Source organism: Macrosteles quadrilineatus, unplaced genomic scaffold (genome assembly GCF_028750875.1).
Source record: "Macrosteles quadrilineatus isolate MER2022 unplaced genomic scaffold, UCM_ALF_1.0 Scaffold_8__2_contigs__length_117827958, whole genome shotgun sequence".
In the NCBI taxonomy this organism is placed as follows: domain Eukaryota; kingdom Metazoa; phylum Arthropoda; class Insecta; order Hemiptera; family Cicadellidae; genus Macrosteles; species Macrosteles quadrilineatus.
Window position 1 is genome coordinate 8,826,647 of NW_026542601.1, and position 18,089 is coordinate 8,844,735.

At 35.0% G+C, this 18,089-nt stretch overlaps 1 protein-coding gene across 3 annotated transcripts in view; it reads right to left on the minus strand.

The window, feature by feature from the left end:
• LOC129001772 (tetratricopeptide repeat protein 39C-like) overlaps positions 1-18,089 on the minus strand; it is a 43,530-nt gene that overhangs the window by 15,092 nt on the left and 10,349 nt on the right. For all 3 annotated transcript variants that reach the window (XM_054429210.1, XM_054429211.1, XM_054429212.1), the window contains 3 exons: positions 17,905-17,991; positions 16,624-16,735; positions 1,397-1,639 (listed from right to left, as the gene is read on the minus strand). In XM_054429210.1, the coding sequence (XP_054285185.1) occupies positions 1,397-1,639; positions 16,624-16,735; positions 17,905-17,991 (442 nt within the window). The remainder of the gene's footprint in view (positions 1-1,396; positions 1,640-16,623; positions 16,736-17,904; positions 17,992-18,089) is intronic.

The window sequence follows — 18,089 nt, forward strand, 5'->3', positions numbered from 1 at the left end:
AGACAAAAAATAAGACGGTATAAATTTGGAACAATAGAGTATCCAAATCAGTTTTATTTAGTAAAGTAAAATATTAAATTAACTGCCAATATCACATTTTTGAGCAACCAACTTTGGATAAACATTTGTTTTGTCAACATGCAGATTAGACATGACACAGAGCGATGAAGTTGTTGTGTATGTTGAATTTAATATTAGTTGAATTTGTAGCAATACATATTAGTTTTGCTGAAGTCTTTACAATTATTTCTTAAATATAACATAAGTAATCACCGTAATCATACTGCTGATTTGATATTTAATTTTAGCCCATCTTAATCCTTGGATTTTTATCAGTCCAAGCAATTTTAATAGTCTAAAAACTGGTCAAAATATTGATAATACCTTTTCAAAAAGATTTATTGATTTTATGACAGTCGAGATTATAAAAACCAACACAGTTTTTTTTTATGAATAACTTAAGAACGTATTGGGTAATAAACTAATATCATTGTGCCGTTTTTATGGAACAGGAAAAAGCCACTTTTTATAGAAATACTTTGTTAAGTAACAAAGAAGAATGGACACTTGAAGTTTGTTTAGTAGAGTGTGTGTTTGCTACGTAGGAATTGGAATATAATTTTGCCAACTCAAACCAAAATAAATTATTATAAAATTAACCCAAAAATATAAATTTACGATTCATTATTCCGCCTTGAAATAGAGTAAAATTGCATAAGAAATAAAACAATATTATGATTATTATGATTATGATTATGATTAATATAAAATGTATTTTAATGACTTCAAATGGCCTTATATTGCTCTTGTATCGTCTTCCGTGATAGTGATTCTTTACTGCCCAAGATAGTACCTGCAATTGTGTTAATCAAACTACACAAGAGAACCAACAGAATGCTGACACTTTGATGGTCCCTCTGTCATAGACTTTTGGTAATTATTCTAAGTTTACAGTTTCTTCCATGGACTGCTAAAAAACTGGACGGCCTGCACTTGTACAGCGCAAATTGTGCCTTGAAAATTGAAATGTGAAATGTTTATAAACTCTACCATCTCCAAATTTATAATTATTTTTACACTCAACCAAGGGTCCTCCGCTACCAAAATTGCAGGAGCCTTTCCTTACTGACTACGAACTACCAAATCTATCATGAAGATGACGATATAAAGTGTAAACCACTCAATCAATTTTAAGACGAAGACGCCACTAGGTGTGTATTTTAACCCCCATTTAAGGAGTGTAGAATGAGTGCGTAGTCTTGTAGTCTTGTTAGTGACTATGGCCGACATGTTCCTTAGACACAGATGTTAATTGCCTATACATTAATGGCAACTAAGGGACCTACAGTTTATAGTGGAATCCATATATTAAACTATAAAGTGTAAATGCACTGACCTCTACTAATGACACAATTGTACTGTGTGCTGGGTAGGGCATTCCACAAGAACAGCATCTCGTACGCCAACAGACGACAGTAGGCGGGCGACACTGGTGAAGACGGAGAGGCTAGCATGGACGCACGACGACCAATGAAGTCCTCCAGTTGTGTCCGGGACGTCGTACTTTCATCCAGAAATTCTACGATTTCACCTGCCAGTGACGAAGATTCCTGAGGTTGTTCGTTAGCTCCTGCACACACTGTTGGAAAACACCAATTTGTTTAAAATTTGATCTTATATTGTAATTGTAAATGTTTGTTACTATTGACCACAGTAATTATTTGAACAGAGTGCTAGGGATTAATTCTTGGGTCTGGTAGTTATAGCACAGGACTTATGTCCTGAAGTCGCAGGCTCTAATCCCACCAATTGCCGATTACCGCTACAAAACAATATGGTTGGACCACCAATGGTTAACAATGGGGTAACCAATGGTTGGAATTCAATCGTATATTCAAGGAATTATGGATCTCAAGATGGATCTCTTTGACACCAATAACTTTCCCTGTATCGTAGAATTTTCTTTACTAAAGGCATAGAAAAATTTGATTTGTTTTACTCTCCGATAACAAATACCCCCGCCGCAGCAAACCTGCAGACCAAGCCAATTTCCATTTACCTGATCTGATTTTCATCAAATTTGTCCTTACAATTGTTAGATTTATTTCATATTTAAATAACATTCGCTTTAATACATAGGCCTACTTATGCTTTGCTGCTGGGGGGATGGTAATTTTTTAGTAAAATGCCAATAGCTCGGTATAAAAGGAAATAATGTGCCAAATTAGATGAAAATATACCCATAAATGAGCTAACTACAACAAATTACTTATGCTACACAAGAATAACATAACAATTTTAAATTTACAGTTGTTTTAAGTTTCATCCTTATTTATTTAACCTAAAAAGCTTCAATTTACTGAATCATTTGAATTTGAAAGTTCTACAAATTCAAAGATCCAAAGAAGGCTTGGAAACAAATTACAAAGTTTTATATTTTGAGGGTCAAAAATGGGTAAAATCCCTTTTCCCAAAGTCTGATCATGTTGGATCGCAAACTCATTTGAATAAATGTGGGTTTACTTGTTTGTACCAAATTTAATCAAAATCTGATTATTTTTACTTAAAAAATCCCACTAACTGACACAAATAAATATACATTTGAACACATGGCGTTTTTGGCTTCTGGGTACCTCAAAAAGAAAAGGAAAATTAATCTCAGGCTAGGTCTTACCATGAGGCTTAAGGTATTAGCTTATTAAGTTACCTATTATGGGAAATTCGCTCAAATCTACCAATTTTAAACTAATGGTAAAATAGAAAATTTTTGAGAAAATCACAGCTTTCCCTCATGGCTAGGCCAAATTTTTTATCTACCTAATAAAGAAGAAAACTAAATCACACCAAACCATACATCATAGGTACTAGGTAGACCAAAACCATTCATCATAGGTAGTACAGGTAAAATAGGGGTTTATAAACAACAAAATTTGTACATTTGTGAAATTTCACCTGTGAGTTACTAATAATATGAGAAATGAAGATCCGATGAGTCCCCAAAATTTTGGGCGTCCTAAGGCTCTTCTTGGAGCCCTTTTTGTTCCGAAGGGCCCTTGTTCCTGAATAATTTTGTTTTTACGTTTAAGGTCGTGTGAGGTATGGTTTTCGATGGTTTTAGTTATTTTAAATCGATTGGGAGTAGTTTTAAGTGTATTAAACCACACCATACAGGGTGTTTCGAAATATTCAGGGCCGGATTTATCATTTTTGCGCCCCTAGGCCCAAAACAATTTTCCGCCCCTAGTCTGGTCACAGTTACTTTCCTTCAAACCTTTATTAAAAACTATATCACGCCCATAGGCTTAAGTTAATTTCTTGAATACCACTCTTCGTCGGAATCGTTGCATTGCAAGTTTTTTTAAGAATTGACTTGTTTAGCATTAACAAAATGTCGTCTTGAAACACTTTTAGCAAATTTATGCCTTTACTAAATGCTCACGTTTGTGGCCGTGGGACTGAAACCAAACAACTCAACTCATCGAGCATTCATGCAAAAAAACATGGCCTTTTGATTCCAATTAAGGTTTTAAAACATGAACTCCATACAGTACGTGATACCATAGATTAAACATACTCCTTTAGTAGGTTTGTCATCGTTTTGGATTAGCCTAGCTGAAAGCAATTCTTTTTATTTAAGGAGTATGTTTTATCTATGTTTAAACCTAGTTTATCCAAAATAAAACAATCTAATCATTAAAAATAGGTCGTCTCCTGTTTATATTACAAGAAATTAAAACCCACATCATAGAACTAACCCTAAAATAATAGAAACAAAATTACGTATAACTAACGTCAAGTGTCACCAACATAAACTAGACATTGACAAATTTTGAATAAACAATGTCATAAGAAGTCGACTTGAGTGAGTTATATTTAATCTATGGTTGTGACTGCATCTAGGCTTTGACTATTCAATGATCTAGGTTATATTTCCAAAGCAAAACAGAGCAATATTCCGTCCAACCATACCGATCCTTAGGTCTGAGGAGAAAATTACAGCATTAATGGTGCTTTGGAGGGTATTGAATTTTTCTAAAATCGAATGCAAACTGAAATCAATATTTTTTTTGTAAATTCATCGTTGTTTTGATATTCAACACAACGTATTATATATTTTTATTAGTTAATAAATTTTGTTTTGTGAAGTGAGGGTGGTAACAATGTCTACCATGCATGCGCCCCTAATCACTCTGATCAGATAGTACCGAGCCCGAGCCAGCATAGTGGCAGTGCAGTGGCAATACGATGCGTACTGCTAGCGCGCTCGTCAACGTCAACATCCCTACAGCCTACTCCCGTATAACCGGTGTTCGCTACCAATTTTGTAACGAAATTGATGCGTAGTTCTGAAAATAGTTTAAGTTTCCTAACAATTGTTTCTTCTTATGAACCTCAGAATCACAACGCTTAAACAGGCAGTTTTTTTTATCAACTAAGACAATTTATTTTCATTTTTAGATATAAAAAAAATCCTCTCGGGCGTGCGCCCTCTGGGACCTTGCGCCCATAGGCCCGGGCCTACCGGGCCTATTGGGAAATCCGGCCCTGGAAATATTATTACTTTTTATGATATTTAAACATTTATTCATAAAGTAATAAAATTAGTTACCTCCATGCTCTATATAAAAGGGGATTAATGAAAATGATTGTAATTCTTTACTACGTAAGGGGAAATGATTATAAGGAGTAAGAGAAAATATTAAATACCCCCGTCACAGAAAACCTGCAGACCTCGCGAATTTCCGTTTTACTTACTTGATTTTCAATTAAATCTAAAATAGCGTTGTGTTTAATGATTACCTAGGTTTGCTGCTACAAGGAGGCTAATAAAGTGTGTTTATGGTAAAATATTAATAGCCTAGTATAAAGCAAATAAATTTGACAAGTTTGATCAAAATATATCTATTAACAAACAAACAAAATCATTTTTCACTATTCTACATAAGAATAACATGGGAATTTTTAATTTACAATTTACACGTTAATATACTAAATTATTTTGTTTTTAAGCTAAAATATCTCCATGTGTTTTAAGTGAATTTGTGCCTATATTCAAAGAAATTGATATGCATTTAATTAATAAGTAATGAAGATTATTATTGAAAAAGTTCCTTAGTTGTATTATGATTAGAAAGTTTTTATTATAAACACACCGCATTAACAGTCCTTTGGAATTTTAATTTTAACAGAGCAGACATCAAAATGCATTATGCAGTTATGTAATAACTATTATTATAGGGGAATATACAAAAATGTGAAACGATAATTAGGGTAACCCGTAATAAAGTAATAAGTAGTGTAACCCATGAGACTAATAATTTGTACAAAATAATTACTAGAACAAGCCACTAGTTTAATGAATAGCCATAATGTTTCGTTCCTACAGAAACTGACAGCCAAAGAAGAATGTATTCGGTAAATCTTTGGGTTTTTATCCGACCATAATAATTTAATAACATGTATAAGGGTTATAGCGGTATTGAACTTTTATAGATAGATATGAGATGGGCATTAATTGCCATGTTTGGGAAAATTAGCATACCTAGTTCAGTTGCTGGTTTTAGAAACAATACTTTCGTGTTTTGATTGAGTTGCTGATAGGTTGTGCTAACAAAATGCAGTTTTCATTCTTTTACATTAACTTTACACTTCACTTTTCTTTTGAGATCACTTAAACCGAGAGGTCAACCCATTGTAACATGCAGCCTCTCTTAAGCCCCTACAGATTACAGGTAGGTAATTATTATTTCGACAATAGATGGTTATTTTGTCTAACTGGTGACAGCTGATCGATTTATATTGAATTTCACGGAAGTGTCCAAAGTAAATCTGAAACACAAGAACACAACACATAACACTGGAAGTCGGTTTGAAGTGATGCAGGATAGATAAATCAACAATTAATTGATGTGTTGAACAAATTATAACACTGTTTGTTGATTTAGAAATTGAATATTGAAACTTAAAGGACAATAGGCAAGATAAAATTATTCATAATGCTTATACAGCAATGTGTTCAATCCAACACAAGTCCAAGTATTAATAAAACCATTGATAAAACTAACTTAATATGCGTGTCCATAGAAACATATATTTTTTATTACAATACACTTAACCCAAAGTAAAGGAAGAACAAAAATTCATACATGAAAAATAAAATTGTCAACTGTAAGCGTAAGCAATCATCCAAAAGAAGGTATACAGAAGGGGCTGAGCAAACTTCACATACATGGACAAAGTTAGCTGAAATCAGAAACCTTGACTCAGAAACAGCCTCCTGCACAATCTGGTAACCTGCCACGGATGCGAAACACCAAGTCAGGCCTTGGGTAAGTTTGTATTTATTCAGCAGTATAATGTGTGTAAGTTTACCATTTAAATATGTTCGTGTTGTTGTAGTTTTATTTAATTTGGTGTAAAACTTTTAAATAATCGTTACATTAATTTATTGTAAAATTTAAAAGATTGAAAAATTGATTCTTTGCTAAATATGTTTGTACAAAATCTTTTTGCTCGTAATTTATGTTCATCAATTAATACCATGCATACTTCTAATTGTTTAAGGTGCTAAATTTAATATCGTTTAAAACATTGCAACAATATTTTTATGTTTAGACTACTATTGGACTGCTAAAGGACAATTTAGGAGACCTCAGCTGATAGCCCTACAACCACACTATTCATCGAGCTGGTCCCAACTCTTGCAAGATCCCACTATTGCTGCTCAGGAGGATTGTTAATATCGAACGAAAAGACCTGGGAAACAAAAGATAAGTACCTCCTTGCTGTATTTTAAATCATAGTTTTTCGAATAACATTTTAGTTGTAAGCCCCTGATCATAGAGCAGAACATCATAATAATCGTCGTATGACAACTGCCCCAATGTGGGTGTTGTCCCGTGTGTAGCAGAGTCGTCTTCAAGTTGCTGGGACCAGTCTCGGGCGATGACAGGCAGCCAGGCAACATTGCGCGGCAGCAGTCGTTCTTCAGTACCTAATAATCGTCGTATGACAACTGCCCCAATGTGGGTGTTGTCCCGTGTGTAGCAGAGTCGTCTTCAAGTTGCTGGGACCAGTCTCGGGCGATGACAGGCAGCCAGGCAACATTGCGCGGCAGCAGTCGTTCTTCAGTACCTAATAATCGTCGTATGACAACTGCCCCAATGTGGGTGTTGTCCCGTGTGTAGCAGAGTCGTCTTCAAGTTGCTGGGACCAGTCTCGGGCGATGACAGGCAGCCAGGCAACATTGCGCGGTAGCAGTCGTTCTTCAGTACCTAATAATCGTCGTATGACAACTGCCCCAATGTGGGTGTTGTCCCGTGTGTAGCAGAGTCGTCTTCAAGTTGCTGGGACCAGTCTCGGGCGATGACAGGCAGCCAGGCAACATTGCGCGGCAGCAGTCGTTCTTCAGTACCTAATAATCGTCGTATGACAACTGCCCCAATGTGGGTGTTGTCCCGTGAGTAGCAGAGTCGTCTTCAAGTTGCTGGGACCAGTCTCGGGCGATGACAGGCAGCCAGGCAACATTACGCGGCAGCAGTCGTTCTTCAGTACCTAATAATCGTCGTATGACAACTGCCCCAATGTGGGTGTTGTCCCGTGAGTAGCAGAGTCGTCTTCAAGTTGCTGGGACCAGTCTCGGGCGATGACAGGCAGCCAGGCAACATTGCGCGGCAGCAGTCGTTCTTCAGTACCTAATAATCGTCGTATGACAACTGCCCCAATGTGGGTGTTGTCCCGTGTGTAGCAGAGTCGTCTTCAAGTTGCTGGGACCAGTCTCGGGCGATGACAGGCAGCCAGGCAACATTGCGCGGCAGCAGTCGTTCTTCAGTACCTAATAATCGTCGTATGACAACTGCCCCAATGTGGGTGTTGTCCCGTGAGTAGCAGAGTCGTCTTCAAGTTGCTGGGACCAGTCTCGGGCGATGACAGGCAGCCAGGCAACATTGCGCGGCAGCAGTCGTTCTTCAGTACCTAATAATCGTCGTATGACAACTGCCCCAATGTGGGTGTTGTCCCGTGAGTAGCAGAGTCGTCTTCAAGTTGCTGGGACCAGTCTCGGGCGATGACAGGCAGCCAGGCAACATTGCGCGGCAGCAGTCGTTCTTCAGTACCTAATAATCGTCGTATGACAACTGCCCCAATGTGGGTGTTGTCCCGTGTGTAGCAGAGTCGTCTTCAAGTTGCTGGGACCAGTCTCGGGCGATGACAGGCAGCCAGGCAACATTTCGCGGTAGCAGTCGTTCTTCAGTACCTAATAATCGTCGTATGACAACTGCCCCAATGTGGGTGTTGTCCCGTGAGTAGCGGAGTCGTCTTCAAGTTGCTGGGACCAGTCTCGGGCGATGACAGGCAGCCAGGCAACATTACGCGGTAGCAGTCATTCTATAGTTTTAGTCGTAGTTTAAAATCTGCATTATGTGGCTGTTATCCAGCCTTTCGATACCTATGTATAAAGAGCTAACGGTTTTTGTATTGTTTCAGCTTATGGCTAGAAAATGCTTACCAATAGTCCACTGCGAAGGAGATGACTGAGTGTTTAAATAGAGGAGGAACTGTCGATACGGCTTGGACTCAACATAGAAGGCTACATCGGTTTTCCAAATTTGTCCTAAGAGGTGGAGAACAGATGAAGTCTGCAGCCAAGATTTGTTGGTATGCAAGAGAGCAAAACATCATTGTATCCTGGTTGATTTGTAGAACATGAGGGTCTTCATATTCCAAGCAAAGGAAAAGTTGCGGTGACAAATTCCTTTACCCAAGGGCAGTGAACAGAAAGCTAGCACCCAATCCCAAGAGACTGTAAAGATACAACTGCAGCTACCTAACAAGGAGACAATATTCATTGTGGATTGAACAAGATCGCTCCCCAACTGCAGCCAATCACAACAACAACTATGGATGAGGTCACCAAGTTTTTTAAGTTTGTAAATAAAGAAAACCAAATAAAACTAAACGACCAGATAAAATTATTATGTACCACTACTTTGTCATATTAATAGAATTTACTTGACACTGGATTAAGATGTACTTTTTATAAATATACTAGTACCTTTTTATACATTAATGTATTAATACAATTCTTGTTATTTTTTTATATGGGGAAGGAAGAAATCTGATGGTAAATACCTTATGTTTATTGTTTTAGGAAAACGAAATCCTCTTTGTTTATTTTAAACTTTTATGACATATTTTTACTTAGATCCAATAATAATAATCTATATTTAATATGCTAGGCATATTTTTGTTCAATTGTTTAAGAGGGGGGGTGCTACCGATCACCATGTCCAAGGTGTCGTTAGAAAGGTCTTAGCATGTAGTTTTGCCATCAAACAAAAAAAGCCCCAGTGGCCTTCAAAGTTCCCATGCTGTTCTTAGGGAGAAAAGGTTTGTTTACATTTAAACATATGAATATTTTGAAATTAACACTAATATTTGAAAACATCTGGTTATAAAAATTCGAGACATGTGCTATGAGGATTTATTAGATTAGTTGAATTGATGTTTCACTGTTTTAAACCAGTTTTTATTTGCACAAAATCAAAACATAACCAAAAAAACGTTCGACATAATGGAGACTATAAGATGTCGACCAGGAGGACGGTCAATAAGAGGAGGTCGACGAACTTTAACTGGTAGACGCGAACGAAATACAAATAATACTATTGTCGTTGATAACCGAATACTATGTTAACGTTTTAAAGGTAAACTTTAGGATATATACCTAACATCAGAAAGAGACTGGAACAAGAATAGGAGATGGGCCATTATGAAACGCAGTTTGTCACAGGACATGGAAAATATCAAGGCGAATTTGTGGAGATTTCACCTGTTGGAAGAGGAAGTATGTAGATGTGGAGAAATAAAAATCACGAGTCACGTATTTATAAATAGTTCATTTCAGGAGACAAATAGGAGAGAACTGGAAGAAGTCTTGGATAAGAAAGGTCTAGAGATGAGAAAATAAAATAGGTTTGTAAAGGGGAATCCTGCTTGAACACCAACTTGGGCAAAATCAGTAAAGATGGACAAGTTGCTAAGATTAATAAAATTGTTAATGAGTCGTGTGAGAATAATTATTCTGATGATGAATTGTAAAGAGAGATGCTACGGAAATTGTAGAAAAATAGCTTTAGTTTAAGTACTTCATTTTAATATGTAATGTAAGGTTTTAAACAAATAAAATTGTTTTAATTTCTTATAAATGTAAAAAATATAACTTAAATGACTACCTAAAAAAATACATATCAATTTGAAATTGGTCTTAATAGATTGAATATAAAACACGTTGAAAGATTATTCACACCACCTCAAAAGTTAAAATTTTTGCTTAGTAACCTATGTTATTATGTTATAGTGTAAAACTTAATCCATCCCCTTTTAGCGAACATCCCATATAGGTGATAAGCCATTACCGAAGGTCATATGGTAAAACATAGACCCGAAACCGATTTACGTTTTCATTTCGATGCCCCCAGAAGCCTAAATCACCATCCACTCTAAATATTATTTATGTGTTTATATACATACATATATATATTTGGTTTAATTTTAACGAAACCGGCATAATCGGTCCATGGAACAGGGTTTTATGTAGTAAAGATTTGTAATCTTTGACCCTCAAAAGACAAAGTTTCCCAATTTTTCTCTAGAGCATTTTAAAGAGCTTAAAGAAAACAAATAATTTAGTATATTAACGTGTTTTGTAAGTGTATTAGTTATGAATAAAATTCAAAAATTGTAAATTTAAAATTCCTTGTTATTCTTAAGGAGAATAGTGTAAAATGATTTTGTTTGTTTGTTTATAGATATGTCTTAATAAAACTTGTCAAATTTATTTGTTTTATTCTAGGCTATGAATATTTTACTATAAACACACTTTATTAGCCTCCTTGTAGCAGCAAACCTAAGTATTCATTAAACTCAATGCTATTTTAGATTTAATTGAAAATCGGACAAATGAAAATTCGCTTAGTCTGCAGGTTTGCTGTGACGGGGGTATTTAATATTTTCTCTAACTCCTTGTGATCCTTCCCTCTTATATAGTAAAGAATTACAATTATTTTCAATAATCCCCTTTTATATAGAGCATGGAGGTAACTAATTTTTTTTACTTTATGAATAAATGTTAAATATCATAAAAAGTAATAATATTTCGAAACACCCTGTATGGTGTGGTTTAATACACTTAAAACTAGTCCCAATCGATTTAAAATAACTAAAACCATCAAAAAGGGAATGTTGCTGAAAGTCAACAGTCCCGGAAGATCAAATAATTTATACCTGTGCCGCTAGGTCAAAAACTACAATGTTTGCAGTGTCTGTAGATCAAAAGTCCCAGTAAGTCAAATAGTACAGTCCGAGCTAAAAACGTGGTCTATGTTAAAGCAATTGACTTATTGGGAATTTGACCTAATGCAACAGCAGTTTTAATATAACGAAATACGGTAAAATACAAGTTCAGTTTCGCTGAGTCAACAGTGCCAGAAGATCAAAAGCAATAAAAGTGAACGTCGATTCAGTGTAAAGTAGACCTCCTGCAACGCTTACTACACCAACAAAACTCGCTTTTAGTTACTTCGTGTTTTGTCATAATTAGAATAGAGCTAAAATTATCATATTTGGTACATAGCTTATCTATTAATGCTTCTTGTCAACTGTTTGGTCAACACTGTAAATAGGGATAGTTTATGTAATAAAAAGCCTTTCGTCAAAATTTGTGGCATGAAATACACGCAAGGACGATCTGAAAATTTCTGGTTATTATATACGTTTGTAAAAGAAGATCCATTTAATTTTAGAACTATTTTATGAGTTATTATGTAGTCTAAACATAAACTGTGTAAATGTTTATGTTTATAAAAATTTATGTTTATGTGTAAATTACGCCTCGGAAGGGTTGAAACCTGTCCAAACTATCATATATATTATTAAAACTAAATGGGGTTTTTTCACATTCTGAATCAACCAGTCGACGGACTTTCATTATTTTTGTGTTGAAAGAAAGATAATTTTGAGAACTAGGGAATGTCAAAGCCATAATTATAATTAAGGGTCCCAGTTTTTTAGAAATTAAGTTTTAATTTTTAAAAAGTCTAGCAGCCGACGCTAACCTTCTAAGCCAGCTTTTAGTACAATATAATTTGCTTAACATTATTAAGTTAATTAACTTAACAGCTGTAAACATTCAGCATTTGTGACACAAATTCAGCATTTGGAAACAAATTTAAAGACATATTTAGAGTTGACTTATTTATACTATGTGTAATGCTGACCATTGATGCATTCAATTCTTAGGTATGAGGATGGCAAATTAATTAAATTTGCATAGTAAAATAGTAGGATGTTCAAATTATTTTTTAAAGGAATCTTTGTAATCATCGATTTGTTTTAGTCCCATATAATTTGTTTTAACTAACAGATGGTTGAATGTAATATTGTTCCATATAACTATTAGGTTTTTGGCGAATTTCCCATATAGGGAATAAGCTATTACCGTAGTACTTATGGTAACACCTGGACCCGGGACAGATTTAATTTTTCGTTTTGAGGTCCCTAGAGGCCAAAAACACCATCCGTTCTAATTCATATATACAGGGTGATCAACTCAAGGAGGACCACCATTGGGAAATTGGAAACGGTAAGAATTAGAGATAGAGAAAACATTAAATGGGGGACATTCCTTTATTTTTTGTGGCAGTTAAAAATATGATTTTAGTTTTTTTATCATGTTATCGGATAGAATATGCAATTTAACAACTTTTGTAGCCTTTTTCAATAAACAACTTTTTCGATAAACCCACTCGTTTAGGAGTACAGCCTATGGAAAAATTACTTCCGGTGTACATTTTACATCATGTAGCTCCTAAACGAGTAAGTTTAGAGCAAAATTGCAAAAAGTAAATTAGCCTTAAAATTGCATCTACATTCTTTAAAGACTATAAAATGAAAAGTTTTCCACTTTTCAAGTTTGCCGCCATTTTTTAAATAATATAATTCATATTTTTAATGAATTTTATGGTCTTTTTGGAATGTGGATGCAATTGTAAGACTTTTTTACTCTTCACATTTTGCTATAAACTTACTTGTTTAGGAGCTACATGATGTAATATGTACACCGGAAGTCATTTTTTCATAGGCTGTAACTCCTAAACGAGTGGGTTTATCGAAAAAATGTCAAGGATAAAAAAGTTTTAAAATTGCCTATTATGTCCGAAAATATGATAAAATATAGGGTGTTCGATAAGAAATTTCAAATTTGGCCGCCATTTTGGAAAATGGCGGCTGAATTTCAAAACAAACTAAAATCATATTTTTAACTGCCACAAAAAGTAAAGGTATGTCTTCCATTTTAAGTTTTCTCTAATTCTTACAGTTTCCGATATCACAATGGTGGCCTCCTTGAGTTGATCACCCTGTATAGCCTATATTTATTTATTTATATATTTTTCCCGGGGGGAACCCCAGGACCCCGCTCCTTTTTGGGGGGTATTCCATACCCCCCAGGCCCCCGGTGACCCCCCCCAAAATATATGTCTAGGACCGCCCTTGTCTTCTTTACCTATAAAACACATGGGATACAGCCTTTCTTCACTGATCACGTAATGCGTGATTTTCTATAAAGTCTTGGAAAAATAAAAGGTAAAATACATAGAATAAAGGTGTACTGTATGTGGTTTAAACACAAATATTCATCAAACTGTGTGATATTTTGTTATTGCAATGAACAATTTGGGAGTATCGTATTGTTTAAGTCGATGGAAAATCTCTGTTGATTCTGTTTTACAAGCAAACCAAAAAGATACATTAGTCACCGCTCTATGCGACATATTCTAACCAGAAAATTGTAATCGTATGATTATATAAGCATTGGTAGGATTGCAAAGTACTACACAAACATTATTTCAAGGGTAATAACAGTCACAATTTCCGCCGACTTTAAAAGAGTCAACTAAAATATTATACTAATGGACACAACTAAATGGAACAACTAATGGAACAACTCACGATGTACATATAACAGTTCGATATAAGCATTGAGTATACACGTCAGTGGATACGTGTATACCCAATGATATAAGCAACGGTTCTTGCAATTTATTGCTTATTGTTTTTTAAGAGTTGTTTTCGGACTTACTCTGTTTTCGTACTTACTCACACTCGTATAAGGTTGTCCACGTTTGTCATTGATAATGTAGCCATGTTACATGGTTACACCCGTTGTCAAGAATATGTTTACAAGTTTTTCGTCTGTTTTTGAATAGCGATACATTTTTTCACATACTTAAGAACCACCTGATTTCGTGCATTACATGTTCGTCTCAATTTTATTTGCTTTAGTAGGCATTCTTTTGGTTGATGAGGACTTCAATCGGTCCTTTCAATGATTGCTCATGAAATATAGTACTTTGTCCATTAATTTTTATTGTTTGGTAAAATGGATTAAATTATCCAGCAAACCCAAATTGAAATAGTAAATATAGTATTTGAAACAAATCAGTAACATGTTAATAATGTAACCTACATTATTTCCTTGAATTGCATAACAGCAATTAATTGGGCTGATCCTAATATAAAAAAATCAATATGTTCTTCATAGGCATAACATGGGTTCATATCATGAGCCGCTGGGGCTGAGCCCAAGGGATTTAAAAATGTAAGGTTGGTTTGCTAATGTACGTGACACGCTCTTTCTTTGAGACATGAATGATCAAAATTGCCTAAGAAATGCGGAGGAGTTCAACGGAAAAATTTCGTGTTGGCGTTATACAGTATAGTTGAAAAGTCCTGGATTTGCTATATTTTTTTAACAATATAGATAAAGTAGTGAGACTTGGTATATCAATAATAGCCATAAACATCTACTGTCTTAAGCTATTATCTTTTTTTTATCCCTTAAGGGGGGTGGACCACAAAGGCTAAGACAAAATTCATATCAAAAAAAATTTTTGATAAATTCATAAAAAATTCATATTTTATATACAAAACTATCATATTCCTCTCAATCATTTCAAACCTAGGAGGATTAAACATTAATGTTAATTAATGTTAAATCCTCCTAGATTCAAACCTGAAACACCCGGATCGAAATTCGCCTGTCGTTATTTTACCATCGCCTTTTTTTTAAATATATTTTTCAAAAAAGAAATATTATATTGATTTACTTTGGATTTTAAAAATGTTAACGTTTTATTTTGTTAAAGATTTATGGTGATACGTAAATATTGTGGTGTAGTAAAGTATATTATATTGTAGTTAAGTGTTAAATTTTTAAATTTTAGGATGAATCGAGATGAATCTTTTTTTATAACATGGGTCTCTCCTACCTTAACATACATACCAAGTTTCATAAACATCGGTTGGAAAAGTGCAAAGATAAATATGTGTATGTAAAAAATACAAAATGGTGGATATCTGGTTAACGAAACGATTTTGGAAAAAATGTTATCCTTGATTTTCTGTTTATTTTGACCCAAGGAATTACTAGGTAAAGTATCTCCCCGCTTATTTTTAACACCCTGTTTATGATGTATTCTTATAAGTGAAAAATGTAAGGTGGTAATAAAGAAAGATGTTTTATAAATAATATGAATGTACTGGTGATCTGTATATTCATCTTTTTCTTGTCCTTAGAACTATAATTTAAAAGTCCACTCAGCAGTCACATCGTACGATGTAGTTCTTTCCATGCGTTGCGAAATGCTAAATTTGCCATCCTCTTCAACCCAAGTTATCTACTGAACCACTGATTGTAAAAAATTCAAAAAATATATTTTACGCATCACACTTTTGGCTACAACTTTGCCACAGACAAAACATCTCTGACCCCAAAACAAACAAAAATCTTGCATGCTAACTTTTTCATGTTAGAAATCACGATTTAAAACTATTTCACCATACATATCAATTTTTATTAATTAGATCGGTAAATAGTTTAAAGTTCCAACAAAATTGTCATCGAGTAGGACTAACCAAGAAGCTCTTTGCCAATTTTCAAAATTTTAGCATAACTTTAAGTACAACAAAACACGAAATTATTGAAGTCATGCGTCGAGAGGACTATCATTGTTTTTAACAGATTATACTTTTGACCTTCCGACACTGTTGACTCAGCGAAACTGAACTTATTTTATATTATTTCGTTATATTAAAACTGCTGTTGCATTAGGTCAAATTCCCAATAAGTCAATCGCTTTGGCATAGACTACGTTTTTAGCACGGACTGTATTATTTGACTTACGGGGATTTTTGATCTACAGACACTGCAAACATTGTAGTTTTTGACCTAGCGGCACAGGTATAAATTATTTGATCTTCCGGGACTGTTGACTTTCAGCAACGCGTCCCATCAAAAACCACACCTCACTCGACCTTAAACGTAAAAACAAAATTATTCAGGAACAAGGGCCCTTCGGAACAAAAAGGGCCCCAAAAAGGGCCTTAGGACGCCCAAAATTTTGGGGACTCATCGGATCTTCATTTCTCATATTATTAGTAACTCACAGGTGAAACTTTGTGAATGTACAAATTTTGTTGTTTATAATATGGAGTGTTTTTGTATTATTTTACCTGTACTAAGGGACATATCTTTAGATTTGGTAGAGAAATGTAAAGACAACTCACCAGCAGCTAAATATGTGTAAAATATTTTAGACCATCTTGAGCGTCTTTTCAACATCATAAAAGACTGGTACGCTTTCCCCCACTCCAGCTGTATCAAGTAGCACCAACTAACCTAGAAAAACAGGAAAATTAAACTCAATATCCTTTCATTACCATATGAAACCAATTCTTTTACAAATCTTGCATGAATAATGTTAAAGCAGGGATTAGTGCATGACCATAAATAGCATGAGCTCATGGCTTGTTCTCAACCAACTTGGAACTATGGCAAGTAATGTTTCAAGGATATCAAATTTGAAAGTTTATTTTATGAGTAAAGTAGCTTTGTGATTCTGCATAGCATGAAAATACAGCGTTGTGACAAAAACCCGATCTATTATCTTCATTGCACTGTTCAGCGATAGGTCCTCTGTGGGTGGTGTGGGTAGTCTCGTTGGAAAGCCTACACAATGTCATTATCTTTAGTCATAGAAGAGTGGTTGTGTGATCAAAGTGTGTTTGTCAAGTCATTTTTTTAAAGTAATGATTCAGTCATTGCAACTCAGCGGCAATTCCATGCATTCTTTAAATTAGGTAGTCATGGAGAAGTTCCGCCGCAACTACATGTATGGATAATCAAAGATTTAAATAGATTAACTGAAATTTATCTGTGGGGATTAGAACTATTAAGATCACCTCAAAATTTGTGTATTCAAACGGTCAAACATGTTGAAAGCAGCTGCTTGTTTTCGTGTGGTCCTACAAGGACTGTTTTCCACAGCATCACAAACGCTGTCAAATGTTTATTTTTCTGGTATCCGATCTTACTTTGGACGTCCAGTTAGCTTCTTTTTCAACGCAGAAGCCATTTTTGTAAAGTTAGTAACCCATCGTATGATTTTGCTACGAGACGGAACCTCTCCATGTCAACCTAATTGGAAGAATGCACGGAACTGCCACTGCGTTGCAATGACTGAATCATTACTTTTTTTAAACGACTTGATGACAAACACACGTTGCTCAGACGACCACTCTCCTGTGACTACAGAAAATGGCATAGTGTAGTCTTTTCAACGAACCAAACCCCACTAACCTCAGACAAATTGTCGCTGAACAGTGCACTGAAGAAAACAGATCGGTTTATTTGCTGCACCCTGTACATACATACCAAATGACCCCTGAAAAATTTTGTACATCTTTCTTTATCCAACCACAATGTTTTGCTCTGTTATACTAGGACAATGAGTAATTTTATACTATGGCTAGGTCAATTTTGTATCAGTAAACATATTGTGTACAAACCTCATGAAGACACAACAATTGAACCTCTCTTTGTGGAGATTTGTCAACAGCTGATAGATAAGCTTCTAAAGCAGCTGGGATGTTACTCTGTAAAGAAGAACAAAATTTGGTTGAACAAACAGGGAAGAGCAGAAGTATTTTTTTATGTCAAGGGCCACATCAACTAAATTTTTTTTCTGTCTGCA